General features: G+C 59.2%; 3 protein-coding genes across 13 annotated transcripts in view; 1 reads left to right on the forward strand and 2 right to left on the reverse strand.

The window, feature by feature from the left end:
* The window catches only part of LOC100738955 (AFG3-like protein 1), a 20,115-nt gene extending 19,179 nt beyond the window's left edge, over positions 1-936 (reverse strand). The window contains 2 exon segments of the mRNA XM_021095981.1: positions 522-763; positions 923-936. Coding sequence (XP_020951640.1) covers positions 522-763; positions 923-936 — 256 coding nt within the window.
* On the forward strand, positions 679-7,341 carry CENPBD1 (CENPB DNA-binding domain containing 1). Its single transcript, XM_021097032.1, is given in 2 exon segments — positions 679-1,557; positions 1,559-7,341. Coding segments are annotated over 2 exon segments (1,290 nt in total). The 5' UTR covers positions 679-1,368; the 3' UTR covers positions 2,660-7,341.
* DEF8 (differentially expressed in FDCP 8 homolog) lies at positions 1,889-21,971 on the reverse strand. 11 transcript variants are annotated; one of them, XM_021097026.1, is made up of 13 exons: positions 21,365-21,871; positions 20,831-20,977; positions 17,960-18,078; positions 17,236-17,333; positions 15,197-15,346; positions 14,243-14,417; positions 12,410-12,574; positions 11,716-11,843; positions 11,406-11,519; positions 10,555-10,635; positions 9,904-10,044; positions 9,705-9,814; positions 1,889-8,274 (listed from the first exon to the last, which is right to left on the reverse strand). In XM_021097026.1, exons 2-13 carry the CDS (start codon positions 20,887-20,889, stop codon positions 8,172-8,174), a joined length of 1,443 nt encoding a protein of 480 aa, XP_020952685.1. In that variant the 5' UTR covers positions 20,890-20,977; positions 21,365-21,871; the 3' UTR covers positions 1,889-8,171. The 11 variants fall into 11 exon arrangements, with proteins under 11 accessions (XP_020952685.1, XP_020952684.1, XP_020952683.1 ...); XM_021097025.1 differs by lacking the exons at positions 20,831-20,977; positions 21,365-21,871 and adding an exon at positions 21,889-21,971 and having other exon boundaries at positions 9,705-9,746; positions 14,276-14,417; XM_021097024.1 differs by lacking the exons at positions 20,831-20,977; positions 21,365-21,871 and adding an exon at positions 21,889-21,971 and having other exon boundaries at positions 10,555-10,632.

Here is a 23,058-nt window from a genome sequence, read left to right on the forward strand (position 1 = left end):
GGGACAAGTGCGAGACAGAGCAGAAGAAAGCGCCGGAGAAGGCACAGCAGGTCAGCAGCGCAGCGAGGCCTGAACGCAATTTGCTCCCCGTGGGCTCAGGACCACGTGGGTTCAGGGTCAGTGGAATAAGGGGACGGGGGCGGGCGCACCGGAAGCACGGGAACTTCAGAAGGAAAGGGCGAAAGGGGCCCGAGGGAGGAGGGCGGGGCCCGAGGGAGGAGGGCGGGGCCCGAGGGAGGAGGGCGGGGCCCGAGGGAGGAGGGCGGGGCCCGAGGGAGGAGGGCGGGGCCCGAGGGGGGAGGGCGGGGCCCGAGGGAGGAGGGCGGGGCCCGAGGGACCGACGGACTCGGGACTGGGCGGGAGCCCCAGGGCCCTCTGGCAGGGGATGTCACCGCCGCTCCTGGGTTGGCGGGTTCCCTCGCGCGGACCCCGTTCCCCGGCACCGACCCGCGCACCCCAACGGCGCGAGCGCGACGCCGAGGTCAGCCGTCCTCCCTGCCGCCCCGGATCGGTGGGCTCACCTGCCGGACGGGTCCGAACGACTTCCCGCCCGCCCCAGCCGTCCAGCCGCCTCGCCACGGCACGGCGAGCGGGCCGACCACCGCCGGCGGCCGCTGGGACAGGCTCCACGCCCGACCCGACGCCGCTCGGGCGGGCACCCGCGCCCCGCTGCGGCGAACGGGCCAGAGGACGCCACGCCCCGAGCCCACCCGCGCGGTCGCCTAACGCATGCGCCGTAGGGCCGAGGCGCCGACACAGGGGCCTCTGTTCAGGTGTCTACTTGATGGCCTGATGCCGTCGGCCTCTGAACGCGCGCCCTGCCTTGTCCTACCCAGACGCCTTTCCCCGCCCAGACACCTGACCTGCCCAGGGACCGACTCGCACGAGATGCTGAGAGGGGAGCCAGCGCCTTTAGACTTACTTTAAATCGGGCATCTCCGAGGACACGCCCTCCCGGGGTCCTCCGTGGGCAGCGGCTCTCAGAGTCGAGCGCGCGGCGCGCTGGGAACAGGTTCTGCTTGGAACTGGCGGGGCGTGTGCCGGACACCTTCCTTCCCTTGCTCGGATTTTTATTTTCTGCATCACAGAAACTCAGCCAGGCCTGATGTGCTTGCTGTCCAGGAATTTGGACACTGATGGACGCCGGGGGGCCACGCTGCCCGCCCTGCAGCCCAGAGTGAACCGGCCTGTTCCTGGGCAGTGTGGCTGGGCAGACCTGTAGCGACCCTTCGCGTCTCCGGGGACGTCAGCCTGCGCCTCCTCCTCGAAGCCCCACTCCCTCTCCCGAGTTCTGCAAGGGAGCCTTGAGGAAACAGGCTTTTCTTGCACCTGGGAGTGCTGCTGTTTCTGTACATTTTGGAGGCAAAGATGCCTGGGAAAAGGCCCCTAAGCGCGGCGGCCCTCCCCGGGAGTGCCAAAAGGGAACGGAAAGCAATTGCCCTAGACATAAAATTAGAAGTGTTAAGACGATTTGAGATGGGTGAAAAGCTCAGCCAGATCGCAAAGGCCTTAGGCCTTGCCGTCTCCACAGTGGCTACCATCCGAGATAATAAAGAAAAAAATCAAAGCGAGCTCCCAAATCGCCACCCCCTTGCGAGCATCTCGGCTGACCCGCCACCGAAACGCACTCATGGAGACCATGGAGCGATTGTTGCGTGTGTGGCTCGAAGACCACGGCCAGCGGAACGTGGCCCTGAGCGTCTCCGTTATTCAGGAGAAGGCTAAGAGTTTGTTCGACGACTTACAGCGTGAACAAGGTGCGAGCTCCCAGACGGAGACGTTTAGTGCTAGTAAAGGGTGGTTTGTGAGATTCAGGGGACGCCACTGTTGGCCCCACTTGAAGATGCCCAGCACCGCTCCTGGCAAGGAAGACCCGTACCCAGAAGTATTGAAAAGCATCATCCAGGAGGGTGAGTACACCCCCCAGCAGGTTTTTAATGTAGACGAGACAGGGCTTTATTGGAAAAGAATGCCTGAGGGAACACGTCTCTCGTTGGAAGAGAAAACCGAGCGGTGGGTTGTACCATCCAGGGATCGCTTGATGCTGCTTCTTGGTGGTAACGCGGCTGGGGACTTTAAGCTGAAGCCCTTGTTAGTGTACCGTTCAGAAAACCCCAGGGCTCTGAAGGGGTACTCCAAGCCCAATTTGCCTGTAATCTGGCGCTCAAACAAAAAGGCCTGGGCCACCAGGAGCATCTTTCATGAATGGTTCACGTGCTTTTTTTGCCCTGCCGTTGAAAAACACTGTGCCCAAAATAACCTCGCCAGCAAAGCCCTGCTCATCTTAGACAGTGCACCGTGCCATCCAGTAAATTTGAGCGATCTGTCCGATAAGGTAAGGGTGGAGTATCTTTGTGACAGTACAGCCAACCTGATGCAGCCTGTGGGTCAAGGCATAGCGTCTACCTTCAAAGCTCATTACCTAAGAAGGACTTTTGAGCACATCCTCGAAGCAACAGATGGGGAGGAGACTGCTGAGGTCGGGGCGTTTTGGAGAAACTACAGTATCATGGATGCCGTGGACAACATTGCCATAGCCTGGGAGGAGCTCAGACCAGCCACGATGAACAGTGTGTGGAAGAAGATGTGGCCTGAGTGTGTTCAGTTCCAGAACGGCTCCCAAGCAGACAGCATCGCACAGCTTCAAGGGAACTCGTGAGCCTTGCTGACAAAGTGGCTCTCGGAGAGGTGGCGGAAGCTGACGTGGCGCGACTGCTGCGGTCCCACGAGGAGGGTTTCTCGAATGAGGAGCTGATGCAGCTGGAGCGGGAGCCACCAGAAGAGGAGGGCAGCGCGGATGCCGCCCCGGCCCTGCGCCAGCTGACCCCGCAGGAGCTGTCCGAGCCTTCTCACATTTCGAGGCCGGCTTACAGGTCCTTACCAGTCACAGCCCTGATGACGAGTGGAAACGAAAAGTTTCAAATGCCATCAATGATGCAATAAACTGCTACGGGAATTGTACGGCGAGAAGGAGTGGCGCTCGCAGCAGCTCTCCTAGGCTGTCGTCTGGGCGTGCAACCAAACTTAACCAGAGGTCGGTCTCTGGGACTTTGGGGAGGAAGCCCAGCCAAGCCTCTGAGTCCTCTTCTGGTGTTTTCATTTTAACACTTGAAAGCATCACATTTTGTCATTAAAATTTTACTTAAAAATGTGCTTTAAGAAGATTGCGTGAAATAATATCTTGGAAAACTTATTTAAAACAAACCATGAGAAGAGTTTCCTTGTAGTGCAGCAGGTTAAGGATCCAGCATTGTCACTGCAGCAGCTTGGATTGCTGCTGTGGTGCAGGTTCGATCCCTAGCCTGGAAACTTGTACATGCCATGAGTGCAGCCAGAGAAAAAGGAAAGAAGCTTTTCCATGAAGATAAAATATTACAAACAATATCAAAGGCAAGTGACACACTGGAAGAAGATATCTCACAGAAAATCAGCTGATATCCCTGATACGTGAAAATTGAAAAGAAAAATAAATACTAAAAATCCAATAGAAAGGTGGACAAAAGATATAATTCATAAATAAGTCAATTAGATCTTGAAGCCTAAGTTTAACCTCACTCAGTGAAGTGCAAATTCAAGCCACACAGATACCGTTTCTCAGTCAGATTGGCAGTAATAAAAAGTACGACTACATACTCTTGGTGAGGCTCGAAGATGACAGGCGTCCTCATTCCTGGCTGGTGGGAACGCAAATCAGTGCGTCCCTTGTGGGGGCATCAAACACTAATAAAAAAAACAAAGCATTTCTTGGAGTTCCCTGATGGCTCAGCAGGTTAAGGACCTGGCGTTGTCCCTGCTGTGGCTTGGGGGCTGCTGTGGCACAGGTTTGGTCCCTGGCCTAGGAACATCCACATACCTGAGTGAGGTCAAGATAAAAAGACTTCCTTTATTTTTCTTTTCCGCTTTTCAGGGCTGCACCCTCGGCATATGGAAGTTCTCAGGCTAGGAGTCGAATTGGAGCTACAGCTGCCAGTCTACACCACAGCCACGGCAACGCGGAATCCGTAATCCATCGAGCAAGGCCAGGGATCAAACCTGCCTCCTCATGGATATAGTTGGATTCGTTTCCGCTGTGCCACAATGGGAACTCCCAAAGATTTCCTCTGTTTTAGCAATCCCACTTGGAGGATTATACCCTGAAAACGCACCTCCGCCGAAGGAGAGACATAGGCCCAGGTTATTTGTTGCAGGGTTGTTGTACCAGCAAAAGCTAGGAAACAGCCTGAAGAGTCTCCCCAGGACGATCAAATATGAGGTGGCAATTCCACACAATGGAATATAGCGAATGTAAATGACTTTACGCTAGTAATACAGAACGCAACTGATGTGGTTTCCAGGATGTACCATGTATTGAAAAATAAACATGGAAGAATGTAGTATAGTATTCTGCCTTTTGCAGAAGAAAGGGAAAATAAGACATATACCTGTCTTTCTCATTTGTACAGAGAGCGCAAGAAGGAGAAATCAAAAACTGAAAGGGAAAAAAAATGATTGAAAGGGTCAGAGTTCCCACTGTGGCACAGCGGGTTGAGGACCTGGCTTTGCCTCTGTGGCAGCACGGCTCAATCCCTGGCCCAGCGCAGTGAGTTAAGGATCCAGCATTGCCATAGCTGTGGTGTAGGTCACAGCTCTGGCTCCGGTTCAGTCCCTGGCCTGGGAACTTGCATATGCCATGGGTGCAGCTGAAAAAAAAAAAAAGACTGAAGAGACGGGTACAGGAGCGAGGGAGCCGCCTGACCGAGTACCTTGGTAAAGTTCTGACTTTGGGACCCACGTTAACATACTGCACAAGAAGAGGAAAGAGGAAGCAGGGAAGGGAAGCAGCAGAACGTTCGAACAGAACTGTATTTCACAGGAATCGGAAATGCACAGTGAAGAGGGAGGGACACCCCCGTTCATTTCCAGCACTGTCCTGACGATGCCCTCAGGCTTCAGAGGAGAGAGCTCTCCAAACGCGTTCTAAATGCTTGCGAGTGAGCTGCTGCCTCCTTGGCCCGGGTCAGCCGTGGGGAAAGTGCTCCGTGTGCCCTGGGCCCGGGGCCGTCACTGTCCCGGCACACAGGAAAAGGGAAAGAATGAATCATTTTGTCTTGAAATTGGAAGCATGAGTGAGAACTCCCGGTGTTGAATGTGTTTTTAGGTCCTTTTTTTTTTTTTTTCTGCTTTTTAGAGCCAGACCCGTGACATATGGAGGTTCCCAGGCGCGGGAGTCCAGTCGGAGCTGTAGCCAGCCTACACCATGGCCACAGCAACATGGGATCCAAGCCAAGTCTGCGACCCACACCACAGCCCTCGGCCATGCCGGATTCTTAACCCACTGGGCGAGGCCAGGGATTGAACCCGCAACCTCATGGTTCCTAGTCAGACTCGTTTCCTCTGCGCCACGACGGGACCTCCCGAGTGGCCGATTTTGAGTGAGGTCTGTTACGGGTTGGTGGAACCCAGTCAGTGTGAACTCGCGGACTGATGACTGCCCAGCAGCCGTGTGCGGTAGCGCGCCTTGGGGGAGCGATGCGGAAGGAATCGGGCAAAGGGCTGCCATCACTGCCAGATGGTTCAAAAGAAGCGGTGTGTGCGGAGACCAAAACCAATGGGGCAAGATGCCAACATTTGCGGAATCTAGGAGATGGGTACATGTTTCTGCAACACTTCTGTAAACCTAAATTTGTCAAAAGGTTAAAAGATGAGTTTCCGTCGTGGCTCAGTGGTAACAAACCAAAGTAGCATCTGTGAGGACGCGCAGGTTCAGAAGGTTAAGAATCCAGCGTTGCTGTGGCTGCGATGTAGGCGGGTAGCTGCAACTCCGATTCAACCTCTAGCCTGGGAACCTCCATACGCTGTGGGTGTGGCCCTAAAAAAAAAAAAGGATTAAAAGAAACTTCCTCTTTCGTACCTTGAGGAGGCTGGGTAAAGGCGGGATCCTCCAGCTGAAGTCAGAGCGCAGCTTCAGTTACCCGAGGTCGGGGCTGGTGCTCACACCGCAGCCCTGGCACACCTCCCACCCTGCTGCCTGTGTCCCTGTCCCTCCCGTCCCCCAGGGACTGGGCTGTAGCTGGGAGGAGATGCGTGGCTCTCCTGAGGGCCCCCTCGGTGGGTCTGCTTGTGAAGAAGTGAGTTTCTCTGGAGCCAGCCCTGGACCTGCACAACTGGCCACCTTTCTGCTGCTCACGTTGGGTCAATGAGGGTTTTCCACAAGGAGGATTCTGTCGGGAAAACAGCTTCTATTTCGTGAGCCTCCTCTGGGTGCCAGGCCGCATTCAGGGCTCCCTGGAACCAAACACCCCCAACAGGGATGTGCTTTAGTGCCTCGTACAGAAGAACCAGAGGCTGAGGCTCTGACAGCCACATGTGTGATGTGCCCAGCATCTGACCCCGCTGGGCGGGGAGGGCTGCGGGCTGGCACAAAGCCTTGTCCCCAGCTCACCACACGCGCGGTCCTGGGCACAGACTCCGTGAGACCGGCTGCAGCGCCACCGCACAGCTCGCCCATGGGGTGCTGCCCACACCAATGGGCTCCTCGCCACCACGACGTGGACCCCAAAGACCCACGCGTGATGCCGCTTAAAGAACTTCTCATCCGGAAGGCGTCGAGATGATGAGGGGGCAGTTTAAAAAATAAAGCCAACTTTGTCGGCCACGTGCCAGTGGACTAGTTCTTGTGGACACTGATTGTAGCTTGGGTAGCGTGTTGGTGACACAGTAAATTCAAGAAGAGCCAACTTCCCAACAGTAGGTCCGTGATGATCGCGGAATGTGCAGACCAGGGGCAGGAAGAGGGCAGTGAGCCCCGAGCCCCCCAACCCGAGAAGAAGGGCAGCGGGGCGGGACAGCTGCTGACCACCCTCACGGTGCTGGCCTTCCTCAGGGCCCTGCCAAGGCAGCTCAGGATGGAGGGCGCAGCCTGCGGCCGCCAGGGAGGGCTCCCCCAGGGTGCAGGGGGCGAGGGGTGGTGCTGTCTTGACCCGGCCCTTGCATCGGCCTTGCCTCTGGCCTCTCCGCTCTCAGGCTTCCCAGGCAGAGAGCACAGGTACTCATGTGGCTGCATTCCCTGCCCCCCACCCCACCTGTGTGTCACCCACTCGCGCCGAGAGCCAAGCACGGTCCAGGAAGAGCAGGAAAGGCTGGGATCCATGCCTCTTCCCACACGCCTCCTGGCAGCTGGGTCTTCAGAGCACAAAGCGTCCCTGCAGATGCAGCTCCACCACTGGATGGCAGTGGCTCAGTCCACCACCAAGGGTCCTGGCCAGCTGGAGCAGGACCTCCCACACCCACGCCCCGTGCTCTAGGTGTCCTTCCGGTGCCTGATCTCAGGACCCCAAGCAAAGGGCCCCAGTTGGTCTCCCAGGCACCTGGCAAGGATGCAGCCCCTCAGACAAACCTGGTCCCAGAGCTGCCATCAGCAGCCCTCCTGTCTAACCCTGACTTCCCAGGCACAGGCACCACTCCACCTGGAAGCAGGGCAGCCCCTCTGGGCAGGCCCCAGCCCAGCTTGGAGCACCAGGGTAGGCTGGGCCGGGCCAGGAGGGAGCGGTGGCCAGTCCATCCAAAGCTAAGAGCTAGGCGGCCCTCATCCTTCCACGTTGTATGGGAAGAGCCAGCGCCCCTGGACGGGCCCTGCCAGAGGAGGACCCGAGGGGAGACCTCGGAGGAGCTGTGAACAGCCCAGCCAGGACAACCCAACGTCCCCAAAGACACCAGGGGCCTGGGTGGGGGCGGAGGGAGCCTCCGGGTGGGTCCCAAACCAGCCACCGCAGGTGAAACACAGGCCAAGGCTGACTGTGTGCAGCTGGCATCCTCAGTCCTGTCGGCCACTCCCTGGAAGCCTCCGGGATGTCCAGGGTGGCCAAGGCCCAGCAGCCTTGCCCCAGGGGTGTGGAGGGCTTGTGGCCAAAGGGAGATGAGATACAGCCGCCTCCCCTCCCCTACCTTAAAGCCCTGCCATGGGGGGCAGGGGGAGATCTGGGCCTCCCAGCAGCTCCCCCGGGAAACAGCCAGGCACAGCCACCCCAGGCCCCCGAAAGCGCCAGGGAGATGCTGGTCCTTGTGGTGCCAGCCTAGCGGTGGGGAGAGGTCCAGAAGCCAGACCCTAGGGTCTCCAGAGCACAAGAAACGCCTTGACATTGGCAATGACCAGCACGGTGGGCCTTAGACAGGCTGGCAGGGGCTCTGTTGCTCTAGGCGTCCACGTCCGGACAGGGCTCCTGGAAGAGTGACTGCTTCCGCAAGGTGAGGCGGGCACACCTAGGGCACGTGGTGGAATTGTCGTAGTAGCAGTCCCTGGGGGCAGGGACAGAGGGTCAGTCCCAGGAAGGGGCGGGGATGGGGGCGCGCGCGGTGGGGGGGGGGGGTCAGTCCAGGAAGCGGCAGGGACAGGAGGTCGGTCCAGGAGGGGCGGGGACAGGGGGTCAGTCCCCAGGGGCAGGGCTCTCTGCATGTAAAATTCTACCACTGAGTCTTCACAAGCTCGTTCCATCAGGTCCCCAAACCCCTCTACAGACAGGGAAACTGATGCAGTTTATCCCTAAGGGTAAAAGCTGGGGTGAGGGGGGTCGTCCGGTGCTCCAATACCTCCAGGTGGGCCCCCCAAGGGGCCCCACCCATCACCTTGTTACCAGGTGAGGTGGCTTCTGCTCACAGGTCTCAGAGACTCCACCTACTGACCTGTTGTCACCGCTCTGCAGAGCCTGTACCCAGGCCCCTGTGCACACGGTCCCCATGGCCACTTTAGGGTTTGGAAGGGGGCATAGCCAGGTGACACGTCAGACACCACGAAAACTGCTGGCTCAGAGGATCACAGTCTCAACAAGAGTTTTTGCTGCGTCCTTACTGTGGCCGCATTTCCAGCTCTGCAGACATGGGGGTCAGCGGCTGCTGTGACAAACAGCAGGTGCCAGGCAAGACCCAGCGAGGACAGGGCGGGCCGGGGGGAGGCTGAGTCGGTGTGAGAAGCTGTGTGGGCCCAGCAAGTGCACACATATTTGTAACTGTCCCTTAAAAAATGCAAATAGGGAGTTCCCGTCGTGGCGCAGTGGTTAACGAATCCGACTAGGAACCATGAGGTTGCGGGTTCGGTCCCTGCCCTTGCTCAGTGGGTTGACGATCCGGCGTTGCCGTGAGCTGTGGTGTAGGTCGCAGACGCGGCTCGGATCCCGCGTTGCTGTGGTTCTGGTGTAGGCCGGTGGCTACAGCTCCGATTCGGCCCCTAGCCGGGGAACCTCCATATGCCATGGGAGCGGCCCTAGAAATAGCAAAAAGACCAAAAAAAAAAAAAAAAATGAAAATACCTTTCTTCCCATTTATGTGTATTATTCTCCCACCACGAGTCTTTAAAACATAAATGCTTAAGCTGTTTGAACCCAAGTCCTTAAACAAAGATATTAGTATTTCTTTCAGCCCACGGAGGTCTGAGGGAGTCACAGGAACTAGCAAGTGCAGGAATCTCGGGCCTCAGCTCAGCCTCAGTCCCGGGGGGGAGGGAAGCCAGCTGGACCGGGCAGGCCCGCGGGGGCTGGGCTGCACCCCTCCCTGGCCCGGGGGGGCTAGTTCCCAGCGGAACTTTCAATTCAGACTCACACATCAGCGTCTAACTCCCCCTCAGGATCAAGGCAGAGGGATCTCGGGACCAGGCGGCCAAGACCAAGGCCCAGACATCTATAGACAGAGCCCTGGCACCGGCCAGGTGGCCTGGGTGTGGGGGGGGCACCCACCTGTGGAAGACGGCGGAGCAGTCGGCGCACACGGACGTGTGGCTGTCGAAAGGGAACAGCACGTCACCCTCTCTGCAGAGCTCGCACACAAAGCCCTTGGCCTGGCACCGCTGGGGACAGGGTGGCAGGTCAGGGCCTGCTCTCGGGGCGCCTCCGGCCTGCTCCCCGACCCTCCCACCTGCCCCGCGGCGGGGCCCACCTCACAGTCCAGCTTGATGTGCTTGGCGAAGAGCGTGTGGGTCTCGGCCAGCGAGCAGCCCAGGCGGCCCGAGTGTGTGTCCAGCAGGTCCTGCACCGAGTACATCTCATCGTTCTCCACAAAGTGCTGCCGGTCCTGGAGCTGCGGGCCCAGTGGCGTGAGCCCCAGGGCTGGGCAGGGCCTCCCCCGGCCCACGGCCGCCTCGGCCCGGGGCCTGCGCCCCTGCGCCCGCGCCCCTGCCCTGCTGACCCTGGCCACACACCCCACCACCCCGCCAGGCGCTGCTTCTCTCTGCCCAGCCCGAGGGCCGCGCTCTGCACACTGCCCCCGCCCTGCCCGCCCACAGCGGTCACCCAGGGAGTGTCTGTTGAACGGATAATTAGGTGAGCCTGGAAAAGTGTATTCTACGGCCACCCCTGCCCGGGCAGGCCTGCGGCCGTGCACGCCGTGCAGACGCACAGCAAGGCTACGGAGCCACCACACCTGCCGCTGTGTTCAGGGCCAGAGGCCACCAGGACAGACTGAGTGTCCCCTGGGACAGTGTGGGGACCTTCTAAAGGCAAGAGGTAGCAAGTCAGCTCCTCTTGGCCCTGGTCTCTGCTTCCCGCCTCCCCTCGCCCATTCCCTCCTCCCCCTCCGGGGGGCTCCGACCTGCAGGAGCAGCCGTGCTGCCATGGCCTCCCTACAGGTGATGAAGTATGGCTTCATGAGCAAGATATCCTGGCGCAGCTTCTGTGGACAAGAGGGGCAGGTAGGCGACCCGTCCAGGCCGGCCATGCAGGGCCCCTGGGGGCCGGGGCAGGGCTTTGCAGGAAGCTACCTCACCTTGCCCTCAGGGTCAGTAGGCACCGGAGGTGCCTGCCCGTCCTCCAGGACAGTCCCAGATCTGAGTGCTCCAGCCACGCTCAAGCACTGGCCGCAGCTTTGGCCACAGCTTCCAGGCCGGGCAAGACTCTGAGGGCCTCTGTCAGCAGCTGCTCCACCCCAGCCCAGCCTCACACACCTGAGCTTGCATCCAGGGTGCCCGGTCAAACCCCAGCCACCCTCAGCGCCGTGGCCTCAGCCTCCTTCCGGTCAAGCCCAGTGCCCCTGACCAACCCCCCCAGGCACTCGCACCTGCCTGCCCCCACCCCGGCTCCTGCTGAGTGGCAGACAGCGCGGCCAGCAGCCGCATGCAGCCCTGAGCACAAAGACATGGCTGGGCTGACTTGGGATGCACACTGGGCAGCAAGGACGAGCACAGCGGAGAAGAGCAATGCTCAGTACCTCAGCAATGGCCATGCTAGCTAGGTTCAGCGAGACGTCATTAAAAGTAACCTCACCTGCTTTTTATTTTTTTATGTGGCGACTAGAAAATTTCAAACTGCCTCTGAGCCTTGCATGACACTGTGACTGGACACAGCTTTATCGACTTTTAAGCAAAGAAGAGGGGATGGGCCCAGCTCAACCTAAGCAGGGGAGCGGGAGCAGGTGTACAGCGGCCCCCCGCCCCCGAGCCTCACCCGGATCTCCACCAGCTCCTCCACGTAGTTGAACAGTAGAGGGTTGATCTCTCGGAGCCGCAGCACCGGCCTTGACACCATCAGCGACAGGTAGCGCATGCTCCCACGGGACACCTGTGGGCAGGACACATGGCACCGCCGGCGCCGCGGCCCCGGAGCCCGCCCCGCCCCCACGCAGGCCACGGCCCCTCCCCTCCCGCCCCAACCCCCATCACGTGCCCTGTGCCCCAGGAGCTCCCCCGTCCCCGCCCCGTCGCCACCCCGCACCACCCCCCGCACTCTTCCCCCCCCCCCCCCCCGGCCCCGAGACCTTGCGCGGCTCAAAGTCCCAGTTGTGCACCACGCGCGCCGGGATGACGGCCAGGTCGTTCCAGTGGCAGTGGCTGCAGTAGTACTGGCCAGTGTAGTCGCACTGCCGGGCCTCACTGGGCACACCCCCTACGGAGTGGGCAGGGGGTTGCAAAGTCAGGGTCCCCGCCACACCCACCCACCCACAGCTTCAGGCCCTCCCCCAGCGGCACCCACACGGGCCTGCGGAGGAGCGCCAGCGAGGGGCCCGCCGGCTCCAGACCTGACGGACCGTCTTCTAAGCCCCGAGAGCCCACTGGCTCAGGGCGCCTTGCTCCCCTTGGCTTTCTCACCAGTAAAAGGGGACGATGACGGGACGCCCGCATGGGGCTGCTGAGGAATCCCATGAAGTTAATCCCGGGAGCTCCCGTGAGTCTGTTTCTGGGAAGGAGGCCTGATACACAGCCCCCGTCATGGGATTTTCCCACGTAGGTGGGTTTTCGGTGACAAGGGAGCCACACCTGGGTGGCCGAGTGCAGCCCAGCCCTGCAGGGACTCCTAGGTGCTCCGTGCCCGAGCCCCAGTCAGCTTGAGTGGGCAGTGGAAAGACGTCACTTCCCAAGGAAGGAGCAGGACTGGGTCCGCGCGGGAGCCAGGCTCCGTTTCATTGCCTGGCTGCAGCCGCCCCCACGCGCCCTGCTCGCTTGGGCACTCACGCAGGGAGATGGGCGCCCGGCACTCGGCACAGCGGTAGTCCTGGCTGTCCAGCCCTGCCTCGGGGCAGATGCTCAGCTCGTACTCGGCCTGGTGGCTGACTTTGGAACGCACACAGGGCTTGGAGATGAGGTTCAAGCACTTGCTGTGACAACGGTAGTAACACCCTGGCGGGGGGAGGACCAACAACAGGCTTCTTAGAAGGGGGGTCATCCTGCAGCCCCGACACCGTAGCAGGTCCAAGATGCCCGAGGTTCCCACCTGAGCCTGGCCCTGGATGTCGTGCAACCTTGCCCCCCAACTCCAGCCTCACAAGTGTGGGGCCTACCTGCCATTCCCATCTGGATGCCCAAAGGGCATCAAACCCAAGTGTCTAAATGCAGTTCAGCTCCTCCTTAGCAAACCCACCCCCCTTCCCACCTTGGACTGCTCCAGCCTTCCACCCACTGAGGCCATCGACACCGGCGCCGCCAGCCCCATGGCCTCTCACACCCACGTCCAGCCCTTCAGCCAGGGCTGTACGTGGCCCTGTCCCATCCCAACGCCCCACCCTCTGCTCACGGCCAGCGTTAAAAGCTGAGTAGGTCTTTGCCCACTCATGGCCCTGGTGTACCTACAGAGACACCCCTGGCCATCTGAACCCACCTCTCCCACACCCCCTCCCAGCCACGGTGCTCCAGCCACACTGCTCTTTGCTGCTTCTTGGAGGCACTGGACACGCACTGACCCCAGGGCCTTTGCACAGACCACTCGCCCGCAGGTACATTCCTTCAGGATACACCCCAAGTCTGTGCTTAAATGTCACAAGATGCCCTATATTTTTTGTCCTTTTTTTTTTTTTTTTTTTTTAGGGCCGCACCTGCGCAGCCTATGGAGATTCCCAGGCTAGGGGTCTAATTGGAGCCTAGGCCAGGGCACAGCACAGCAATGCGGGATCCGAGCCGTGTCTGCAACCTACACCACGGCTCACGGCAACGCTGGATCCTTAACCCACTGAGGGGAGCCAGGGATTTGTTTCCACTGTCCCACGACGGGGATTCCGCAGGATGCCTTTTTACTCCACCCTAAAGTAGCACCCATCCCGTCTCTCCTTCCTTACTGTTCTTCGCCGTACAGTCCAGCTACCACTTCACTGTGTCTGACTTCTCTTCCAGAAGAGCACCTCCAACGGGAAGGTGTGCAACCATGGCAGTGTTTTCCTGCCCTGTCCAGCAGGGGAGCCACCAGCCCCATGTGGCTCCTGAGCACGTGGAACGTGGATAATACAACTGAGAAGCCAGTCATTTACTTCAAACTCAAATTTGAGGAAGTTTCCGTCATGGCTCGTAGAAATGTATCTATGAGGATGCAGGTTCGATCCCTGACCTCGCTCAGTGGGTTAAGGATCCAGTGTTGCCATGAGCCATGGTGCAGGTTGCAGGTGCAGCTCTGATCCCAAGTTGCTGTGGCTGTGGTGGAGGCCAGCTGCTACAGCTCCGATTCCACCCCTAGCCTGGGAGCTTCCATGTGCCGTGGGTGCAGCCCTAAAAAGCAAAAAACAGCAAGAAAGCAAGAAAGCAAGAGAGAGAGAGAGAGAGAGAGAAGGAAGGAAGGAAGGAAGGAAAGAAAGAAAGGAAGAAAGGAAGAAAGGAAGAAAGGAAGAAAGGAAAAAGAAAAAGAAAAAACATTTGAATGGAAATGTGGTATGTGGACGTGAGCCTGGTGAAGGCAGGCCTCTGGGTCCTGAGCCCTCGGACGCCACAGGGCCTGGGAAACTGAGAGCTCTGAGGGGGATTCACCCTCCCCCCCTGGGTGAGTACCTGACTGCCCCCCAGGAGCAGTTTGCTCCAGCTCACCTGTGCAGGTGTACCAGGCCTGGCCCCGCTCACCTGTGCAGGTGTACCAGGTCTGAATGAGTCCCCAGATGATGGTGTTGCACTTGTCACAGGTCTGCTTCACGCTCTTGCTCTTCTCCTTGTAGAAGCGGTGCTCGAGAAGGACTCGGATGTTGGGTTCATCCTCGTTGGGGTCCTGTGGGAGGCAGGGAGGGGTGCCGGGGGAGCCGGGCGGACCGTCTCTCCCAGGCGGCATCTGGAGCTGAGGTGATGACTCTGCCCCAGGCCCCGCCCCGAGACCTTCACAAGAGAACCCCCTGGAGATGCGTCAGGCCTGGACCGCCTCCCCCAGCATCCCTGGTGCGGAGAGCTGCCCCGGGGCCTCGTGAGGGCCAAGGCCACGAGAGCAGGGGTGGCAGGGCTTCTGCTGCCCTTCACACGTTGCTGGCTCCGCGCAAAGGCAGATGTTGGGGTGGGGGGAGTCTTGGACTCGCCAGGAACTGACAGAGCAGCAAAAGAGATGGCCCTGGCTTGTCCAGCACCAAGAGCTGCCACGTGGGGCCTGGGCCACCTGCAGTATTTCCACATGAGTAAAAGGAAGTCCACTTCCTTTGAACCACTGTATTTTGGGGTGTCTTACCCCACACCATAGCCTTACCTACGTTCAACTGAATATTCTAATTTGTAAATTCCCAGGATGAGCCCTGCAGGATGCAGCAGCACCTGGGATTCCGGCCCCTCCCGTTGTCGCCTTCAGGAAACCACCCCCACCCCTGGCTCGAGGGGTTCAAGGTGGGACTCCCTCACCCACTTGCTCCATGAGTGGACGCATGACCTTGGACTGGCTGATCCACATGCAATGAGCAGAGAAGCAGCCTGCCCGGGCCCGGGGGCCCATCTCTCTCCCACCTTCCTGGGTGCCCTCACCTCCGCCCCTCAGCCCCGGCTGCCTTGTAGGAGGCAGGCCGGACCCACCTTCAGCTCCTGGAGCTTCAGCCGCAGGTGGACGAGCCGCACCACAGCGTCCTTCTGCTTCTCCGAGTGCTCGGGAAGCTCCAGGATGGCCTCCTTGCACTCCTGGATGGCCTGCCGCAGCTGCTGGACATCAGAGGCCAGGAACAGGCCCTGCCCGGGCAGGGAGCCAGCAGTCAGGTGCCTGCGTGCCCTCCTCAATGGCCTGGCCCCGGAGCCCGCTGGGCGCAGAGTAGACCTCCTTGCCCCTCGCTCGGCCAGATGTCACGCAGGGCCCGAGGCCAGGGAAGATTGTGGCTGGGGCAGGGGCCTCCCCACGCCAGCTGCCCCCGCCTGGACCTGGCCAGAGGCCACTCAGGGGCTTCCAGAGATGGAAATCAGGAAGTTTTTCAAACACAACTTCCTTTTTGGAGTTCCCACTGTGGCTCAGCAGTAACGAATCCAACTAGTATCCATGAGAATGTGGGTTCGATCCTTGGCCTCGCGCCATGAGTCGGCAATCCAGCGCTGCCATGAGCTGCAGTGTAGGTTGCAGACACGGCTCGGATCCCACGTTGCTGTGGCTGTGGTGTAGGCCGGCACCTGCAGCTCCCATTCCGCCCCTGGCCTGGGAACTTCCATATGCCACAGGTGCGGCCCTAAAAAGATAAAAACAAACAAACAAACAACAAAAAAAAAACACACAACTTCCTTCTTTTAGAAATCCAGCGCCCTCTGTGTCCCTTTCACTTCTGCAGAGCTTCCTCTCGGGTGAAAGCAGAGAAATGACACTCATGTCAGGAAGGAGAGGACGCGGCCTCTCAGAGACACCCCAGCACCCCTGTCCCCGGGCCCAGCCACTCTCAGTGACCCAGGGTGGGGCCTAGCGAAGCCCCTGCTGGAGGGAAAGGAGACGGGCCAGGTGTCTAAGCTGGGGGCTGGGGCTGCTCTCAGGCTCCTCCCCCAGCACCCAGAGGCTCCAAGAGACCAGGCAAAGCGGAGAGGAGACCCCGCTTGGAGACCAGAGGAGGAGGAGGGGCTCAGAAATGGCATAATAAAGATGCAGCAGGAGTTCCTGGGGCTCCGTGGATCAAGGACCTGGCATTGTCACTGCAGCGGCTGTAGTGGCACAAGTTCGATCCCGGGCCCAAGTACTTCTACGTGCCGCTGGTGCAGCCAAAGAAAAAAAAAAAAAGATGTAAACACATAAATGAAATAGACATGGGTGTCGGCAGAGTGTAAATAAAGCAGGAAGGCCAGATACAAAATGACCAGCAAGGAGCTCCCACTGTGGCGCAGTGGAAATGCATCCGGCTAGGAACCATGAGGTTGTGGGTTCGATCCCTGGCCTTACTCAGTGGGTTAATGATCCGGCGTTGCCGTGAGCTGTGGTGTAGGTGACAGAGGCAGCTCGAATCCCACGTTGCTGTGGCTGTGGTGTAGGCCGGCAGCTGCAGCTCTGATTGGACCCCTAGCCTAGGAAGCTCTATATGAAGCAGGTGTGGCCCTAAAAAGCCAAAAAAACAAAAAAAACAAAAAAACAAACTCCAAAATGAACAGCACATGAGGACTTAAGTCACATTTGAATGTTATTCTAATGTTTCTCCCAAATAAAAGTTGGGGACAGTTCACATAAAACGAAAAAATTTGAAACTTAAAAAACAATCAATAGAGCCTTTTTATTAAAAAAAAAAAAAAAAAGCGAGGTTTCCATGGAAGAAAACACAGCACAGAAAAAGGGGCCCGGCCTCACTGGGTTGGGGGTGCGGGGTGGGCAGGCCGCTGCCCCCTCCCTCCCTCACCCCCAACACCATGGGGACAGGGCTGCCTGGGGCCCCAGGTAGAATCACTGCCACACACGCTCCATAGGAACTGGCACGTAGGGAGAGGAACAGCAGGCCAGGCTCCCAAACCCCAGGTCTGGCATGTCCCCCCAAGTAAGCAGATTTGGGGGTGGAAACCAGGGATCACATAGCCTGAGCAGGGGGTGATGAGGACATGGCTGGCTCCTCACGCTCTGGGGCACCTCATCCCTCCCCCAGCCTGTGGACCCCGAACCTTACCACCGGCCGGGCAAAGTGGTCCTCGGACAGGCCGAGATCCATCACGCGCTCTGGACAGCGGAACTCCGGTTCCCCAGGGGGCAGCTCAGGCAGGGCCTCTGGTGGGAAGGGCAGCAGAGAGTCAGGCGGCTCAGCCACAGGAGTGGGGGCGGTGGGGGGCACAGGAGGTGCTGCGGGCAGCAGGGCCCGTGCTGGCCTCAGTTCTGTTGCATTCGCAGAGGAAGCCTTGTGCTTGTGCAGACAGGGAGCCATTCAAAACTGTATTACAGAAGCTGCGCTCGAATTCTACGGCACAGGCTCCTGCGTGGGACGTGGATGCGGGAAAGGCCGCCTGAAGCCCACACAGCAGAATTCCTGGGCCCCCGTGGATTCAGGCCCCTCTGTGCACACCCAGGCCCCTCACCCTGCCGGCTCTCCCTGAGGCTTGGGCCCCGGGACCTCCGGACCTCCATGGGCCTGGACCTCTGCACAGGCCCCTCCAGCTCCTAACCTCTCACCCTGCAGATCCAGTGCCCGTTCACGCCCCCGAGTCCCCAGGGTGAGTGCCTGCTGTGTGTTGCGCCCTGAGACACAGCGGTGACAAGACAGTCACAGATCCCGCCCTCAGGAGTGTTCCTCCTAACGGGGTAGAACAGCCAGCGTGCTCCCCGCTCCCCGCGCCACGGAGGAAGCGCCCGGCGCCCCAGGGTCAAGCCACACGCACAGGCCTCCGCCACGCACCCACCTCCGGCTCTGGCGTCCAGGGCCTCCTCACCAGCCCCCCGCTCATGCTGCTTGTCGAAGGGGTTGAGGTGCACCTGCCGGAACCGGGCCAGCTTCTCATCATATTCCATAGCACCCCACCTGTGGGGTGAGCAGAGATGGGCGTCCAGCTCCCAGGCTCCCTGTCCCCTCCCCTCCCCTCCCAGGGTTTCAGAGGGGACCCTTGGCCCCTGTCACTCCCCCAGGAGGCTCAGGGCGGAATATCTGCCCACCACAGCTCCATCCTCTGCCCTGTCCCCAGGCCCCAGGGCCCCACCCCCTCAGGGGCTGGGTGATCTGCTGAGGGGGTACCTGGGGGGGGTGGTCAGAGAGTCAGAAACCAGAACCCTGCCTCCCAGCACCAGTCCCTGGGACCCCACCTGCTGCCTCACTGCAGGAGGAAAGGCCTGAGCAACAGGGCTGCCTGGCCACCCAAGGGGCTCCTTTCCTGCCAGAGAACCTGCCACCCACCCAGCACAAGGATCAGGGCTCTGTCACCTGCACTGTGGCCCTGGGCAGGGCCCGCCTGGCCAGAGCCCCGTGACGAGGCCCCCATGGATGCTAGTGAGTCACTGTGCGGGCCAGGCTGGCACTTCACCGGCCTGGGTTCCGGCTGATGCCCCACGGGGCCTGAGCCCACACCTCGGGACCCAAGGCAAGAGGCAGGAAGTGCCTGGTCTGCAGCCTGGCACTGCTTTCCCCCAGCCAGAGCCCAGCAGCCTCGGACACAGGGAGGAAGGGGACCAACTCAACCAGCTAGGCCACATTCCTGAGCGGCCCTCAGTCCCCAGGGTGAAAAGAGCTCCCAGGAGGTGGCGGGGATGTTTTTAAAGCTTTGCAGTGGGTTTTGCTTTCCTCGTGAGTCTGGATCATTCACGATTATAAGAGGCAGTCCTATGACCCCTGTCTGCCTGCACCCACGGCATATGGAGGTTCCCAGGCTAGGGGTCGAATGGGAGCTGTAGCCGCCGGCCTAGACCAGAGCCGCAGCAACGCCAGATCCGAGCCGCATCTGCAACCTAAGCAACGCGGGATCCTTAACCCACCAAGCAAGGCCAGGGATCCAACACACAACCTCACGGCTCCTAGTCGGATTCCTAACCACTGTGCCACGACGGGAATTCCTGTTTTGTTTTTTTGTTTAGGGCTGTATGTGCAGCATATGTAAGTTCAAATCGGAGGTGCAGCTGCCGGCCTACACCGCAGCAACGCCAGATCCGAGCTGCACCTTCAGTGACTTACACCACAGCTTGAGGCAACACTGGATTCTGGACACTCTGAGCAAGGCCAGGGGTCGAACCTGTATCCTCATAGATACTAGTTGGGTTCTTAACCTGCTGAACCACAATGGGCACTCCCTGCTCCCACTGCTGTTGTTGTGTTTTTTTTGGCTTTTAGGGCTGCACCCGTGGCCATGGCACATGGAAGTTCCCAGACAAGGGGTCCAATCAGAGCTACAACTGCCAGCCTACACCACAGTCACAGCAAGGCCAGATCCGAGTCGAGTCTACGACCTACACCACAGCCACAGCAACACGGGATCCTTAACCCACTGAGGCCAGGGATCGAACCCGAAACCTCATGGTTCCCAGTCGAATTCATTTCCGACGCGCCAGGACGGGAACTCCCTGTTCCCACTGTTTTAATGACTTTCCAGGTCTGGATTTTCTCTGATAGTGGAGAAGACTGAATTTTCACTTATCTCAAGATTTCTCAGCTCCCTGCTGCTAGATGTGGTCATGTGACTATGTTCTGACCAATGGGATGTGAACAAAAAGATTTTGAGCCTTCTGGGAACTCTTCTTAAAAGGTAGTAGGACTGCCCCTATTGAGCTTTCCCTGCCTCTTGCTGCCTGGGATGCAGATGTAAAGGGTGGAGCTGGAGCAGCCACCTTGGGCTGTGAGACAGAAGCCCTGAGATGCAAATCTCCCGGCTTCATTCAAGTGAGACAAGCATAAACTCCTGTTTAAACCACTGTTATTGGGAGGACAATTTCTGACTCTTGCGGCCAAAACAGACTCGAACTGCTAACGCCCAGAGCCTTATGGTAATAAGACAAATGGCCCCTCTTCAAATCGCAGCTCCGTCAGCTCCAAGCTGTGTGACCTTGGGCAAAGGCCTAAACCTTTCTTAGCTTTTCTTTTTATTTTTTTACTTTGATGCCATGCCCATGTCATGTGGAAATTCCCTGGCTAGAGACTGAACCCCCATCCCAGCAGAAACCCCAAGTCACAGCAGTGACAACACCAAATCTTCAACCCACGGAGACACCAGGGAACGCTTGGCTTTGCTTAGGAGTTCTCATGTTCGAATGGGGAAAATAAGTCCTCACCGCACAGGGTTACAGATTAAATTCGTCAGTACAAAGTTCTCAGTACCTTGGCCAAAAATAAATACCAGCTGCCATCTGCTGTTATCAACGTCAATATTAAGAATCAGACTGGCCTGATTCAATGCTGTCTCTTGCCATAAATAAGGGAAAACACACTGCCTCCCGCCCGGAGTGGGGGCAGAACTAAAAGGACTGGCATATGTGGCAGTGAAGCCCAAAACCCAAAGTCGCTGTAGAGGAAACTGTGTCTGACACCATGTGACGAGCAGCCCGACCCCAGGAGACTGAGGTGGGGGGCGGGGGGGGTTCCCCTGAGAAACCTCCCAGCATTTTAAAATATGGCCAGGGGAGTTCCCTGGTGGCCTCATGGTTAGGACCCAGCCCTCTCCCTGAAAGTTCAATCCTGGTCTGGGAACTGAGAGCCCACATCAAAAAAAGCTACCACTGCAGGCCATAGCCAACATTTTTTTAAATTAAATTAAAAATACATAAATGGCCAGAGAAGCTCTGAGAAGGAATACCTCCCCACTCCCGGCAGGGCTCCTGGGGCTCCAGTTCCTTCAGGAAAAGCAGCTTTCATTAACCTCGCCACGGGCAGTCAGCAGGGATGTGGAGGCCGAGGAGGGCAGAGAAGTGGGGTTGCCCATCTCTCCCAGCCTGCTTCCCCCCTGCCAAAGTGCACAGTCCAGGGCAGAAGGAGGCCACTGACACATGGGCCCAGCAATGAGGGCGTGGGGGCTGCCTCTGCAGGAAGCACCACCACCCTCACCACCCCACCAGGCACGCCCCACAACAAGCCCTGCACCCGGAATTCAGGCCGGGTCTCCCAGGGGCAGGCAGGAAGGTGGACACTCAGAGGAAAGGACACCAGTCCTCGGCCCCCTCCAGAGACCGCCTCTCTGGGGGTGTGGACTCCACTGACTTTGCTTTAAAGGAAACCTCAGAATGAAGCCCAGGGCTCTGGGGCACCTGCATCAGCCTCCCACACCCAGGCGCCGGGCTCCAAGAGGTCCTGTCATCACCCCTGCTGCCACCAGGGGCTCCCGGGCTCCTACCTGCTCACACCTGGAAGGAGGCCCACCGGGACCGCTCCGGGCGCAGGGCCTGTGTTACTGTCCCTTTAAGGAGCCTGAGTCACCGAAGCCTTGCGCCACCTCCTCGAGGAGGACAGCCCCACCCTTCCCCCACAACAACAACACACACGCCCAGGACCCTGCGCCCCCCGCCCATTTCACAGACTGGCCCGGCCCCCAGCACAGGGTGGCCCTGTCTCGGGGACCCCCCCACGCCCCGGGCCTCACAGATCCTACGACAACGCGTGTCGACAGCCGGAAGCAGTGACAGTGTCACCTGGGGTGGCCGCGTCCACCAAACCCCGCCGGAGCAGGGTGGAGACAGCTGAGGTCACCAGCCCCCTGTGCCACCCGGGGAGGGGCCTGGCGGCCCAGAGTCCCGCTGTGCGCTCCGGCGGGGCCTCGGCGGGTCCCGGGGCCCCGGCGTCCGCGCGGGAGAGCCCCCCCGCCCCGGGCTCCAGGCCGGCGCCCCGGGCCCCGGCCCGCGCCTCCCGCCCCGCGCTCACCTGACCGCCGCCGCCACCGCCCCCGCTACATGGTGGCCGCGCCCTCGCTGCGCTGCAGCCGCCGCCGCCCGCTGCTGCCGCCTGCGGCCCGGAGGCGCACGGCAGCCGGAGGCCGCACCCCCAGCCGACGCGGAGGCCGCACGTCCCACTCCGGGAACTGGGCCCGCGGGGTCCCGCTGTTCAGGACCGGGGGCAAGAGGAAGTCCCCTTGGGGCTCGGCGGGCTAGGAACCCGACGCGGGCCCATGACGATGCAGACTCGACCCCTGGCCGGGGAAGCTGCATGCGCTGCACGTGCAGGCCCAGAAAGCAAAAAAATAGATGGTGTGAAATAAAATTCCTACGTCATGGCAAGACAAGAAAAATTTCAACAGCCGCTCTGCCCTTGGGCCTCTCGCCCCTCGCTGTGCCCGGAGGACCTGCATTTCTGCACCCCCCCGCCCCCCCGCCCCGCCCACATGGCAGGAATGCCTGTTCAGCCACCAACAGCCACGTTTTCCCAGCTCCAGCATCAGGAGCTCAGATCTGGATTGTGCCAAGTGTCAGTAATACGTCATTTGATGTCCAGCCCTCTGTCGTAAAAAACTGCCATAACCGATTGACTTCTAATGGGCAGAACTGTCCTCAGAGCTTTCTAGATGCTCTTCCCAGGTCATAATTCTCAAATGTGGCTCGAATAAAGTTTCCAGCTTTTTGGAATTCCCATCGTGGCTCAGTGGAAACGAATCCGACTAGTATCCATGAGGTTGCAGGTTCTATCCCTGGCCTCGCTCAGTGGGTTAAGGATCTGGCGTTGCCGTGAGCTGTGGTGTAGGTCGCAGACTCGGCTCGGATCCCGAGTTGCTGTGGCTGGGGTGTAGGCTGCCGGCTGCAGCTCCAATTCAACCCCTAGCCTGGGAACCTCCATATGCCAAGAGTGAGGCCCTAAAAAAAAAAAAAAAAAAAAAAATTCAACTTCTTTCTCACATCTCCTGATTAATTTTTTATTCACAATGGTAAAGAAGGGGACTGCATTTTCTAGATTTTTCCTTAATCACAAAAGTCCTAATTTAAATCAAAAGCAAACGTTCTTTTTAAAAAAGCTGGTATTTAGGAGTTCCCCTGTGGCTCAGCAGGGTAAGGATCCTGTGGCGGTCACTGCTGTGGCTCCGGTTACAGCTGTGGCACAGGT

Source organism: Sus scrofa, chromosome 6 (genome assembly GCF_000003025.6).
Source record: "Sus scrofa isolate TJ Tabasco breed Duroc chromosome 6, Sscrofa11.1, whole genome shotgun sequence".
In the NCBI taxonomy this organism is placed as follows: domain Eukaryota; kingdom Metazoa; phylum Chordata; class Mammalia; order Artiodactyla; family Suidae; genus Sus; species Sus scrofa.

Coding starts and splice junctions, on each gene's coding strand:
- DEF8 (XM_021097026.1), bottom strand. CDS start 20,889: ATGAAAGCTGCTTTTCCTGAAGGAACTGGAGCCCCAGGAGCCCTGCCG. Junction 14,418..15,196: donor TGAAGCTCCAGGAGCTGAAG/GTGGGTCCGGCC, acceptor TGCCTCCCACAG/GACCCCAACGAGGATGAACC. Junction 10,045..10,554: donor CAGCACGGCTGCTCCTGCAG/GTCGGAGCCCCC, acceptor CTGGGCCCGCAG/CTCCAGGACCGGCAGCACTT.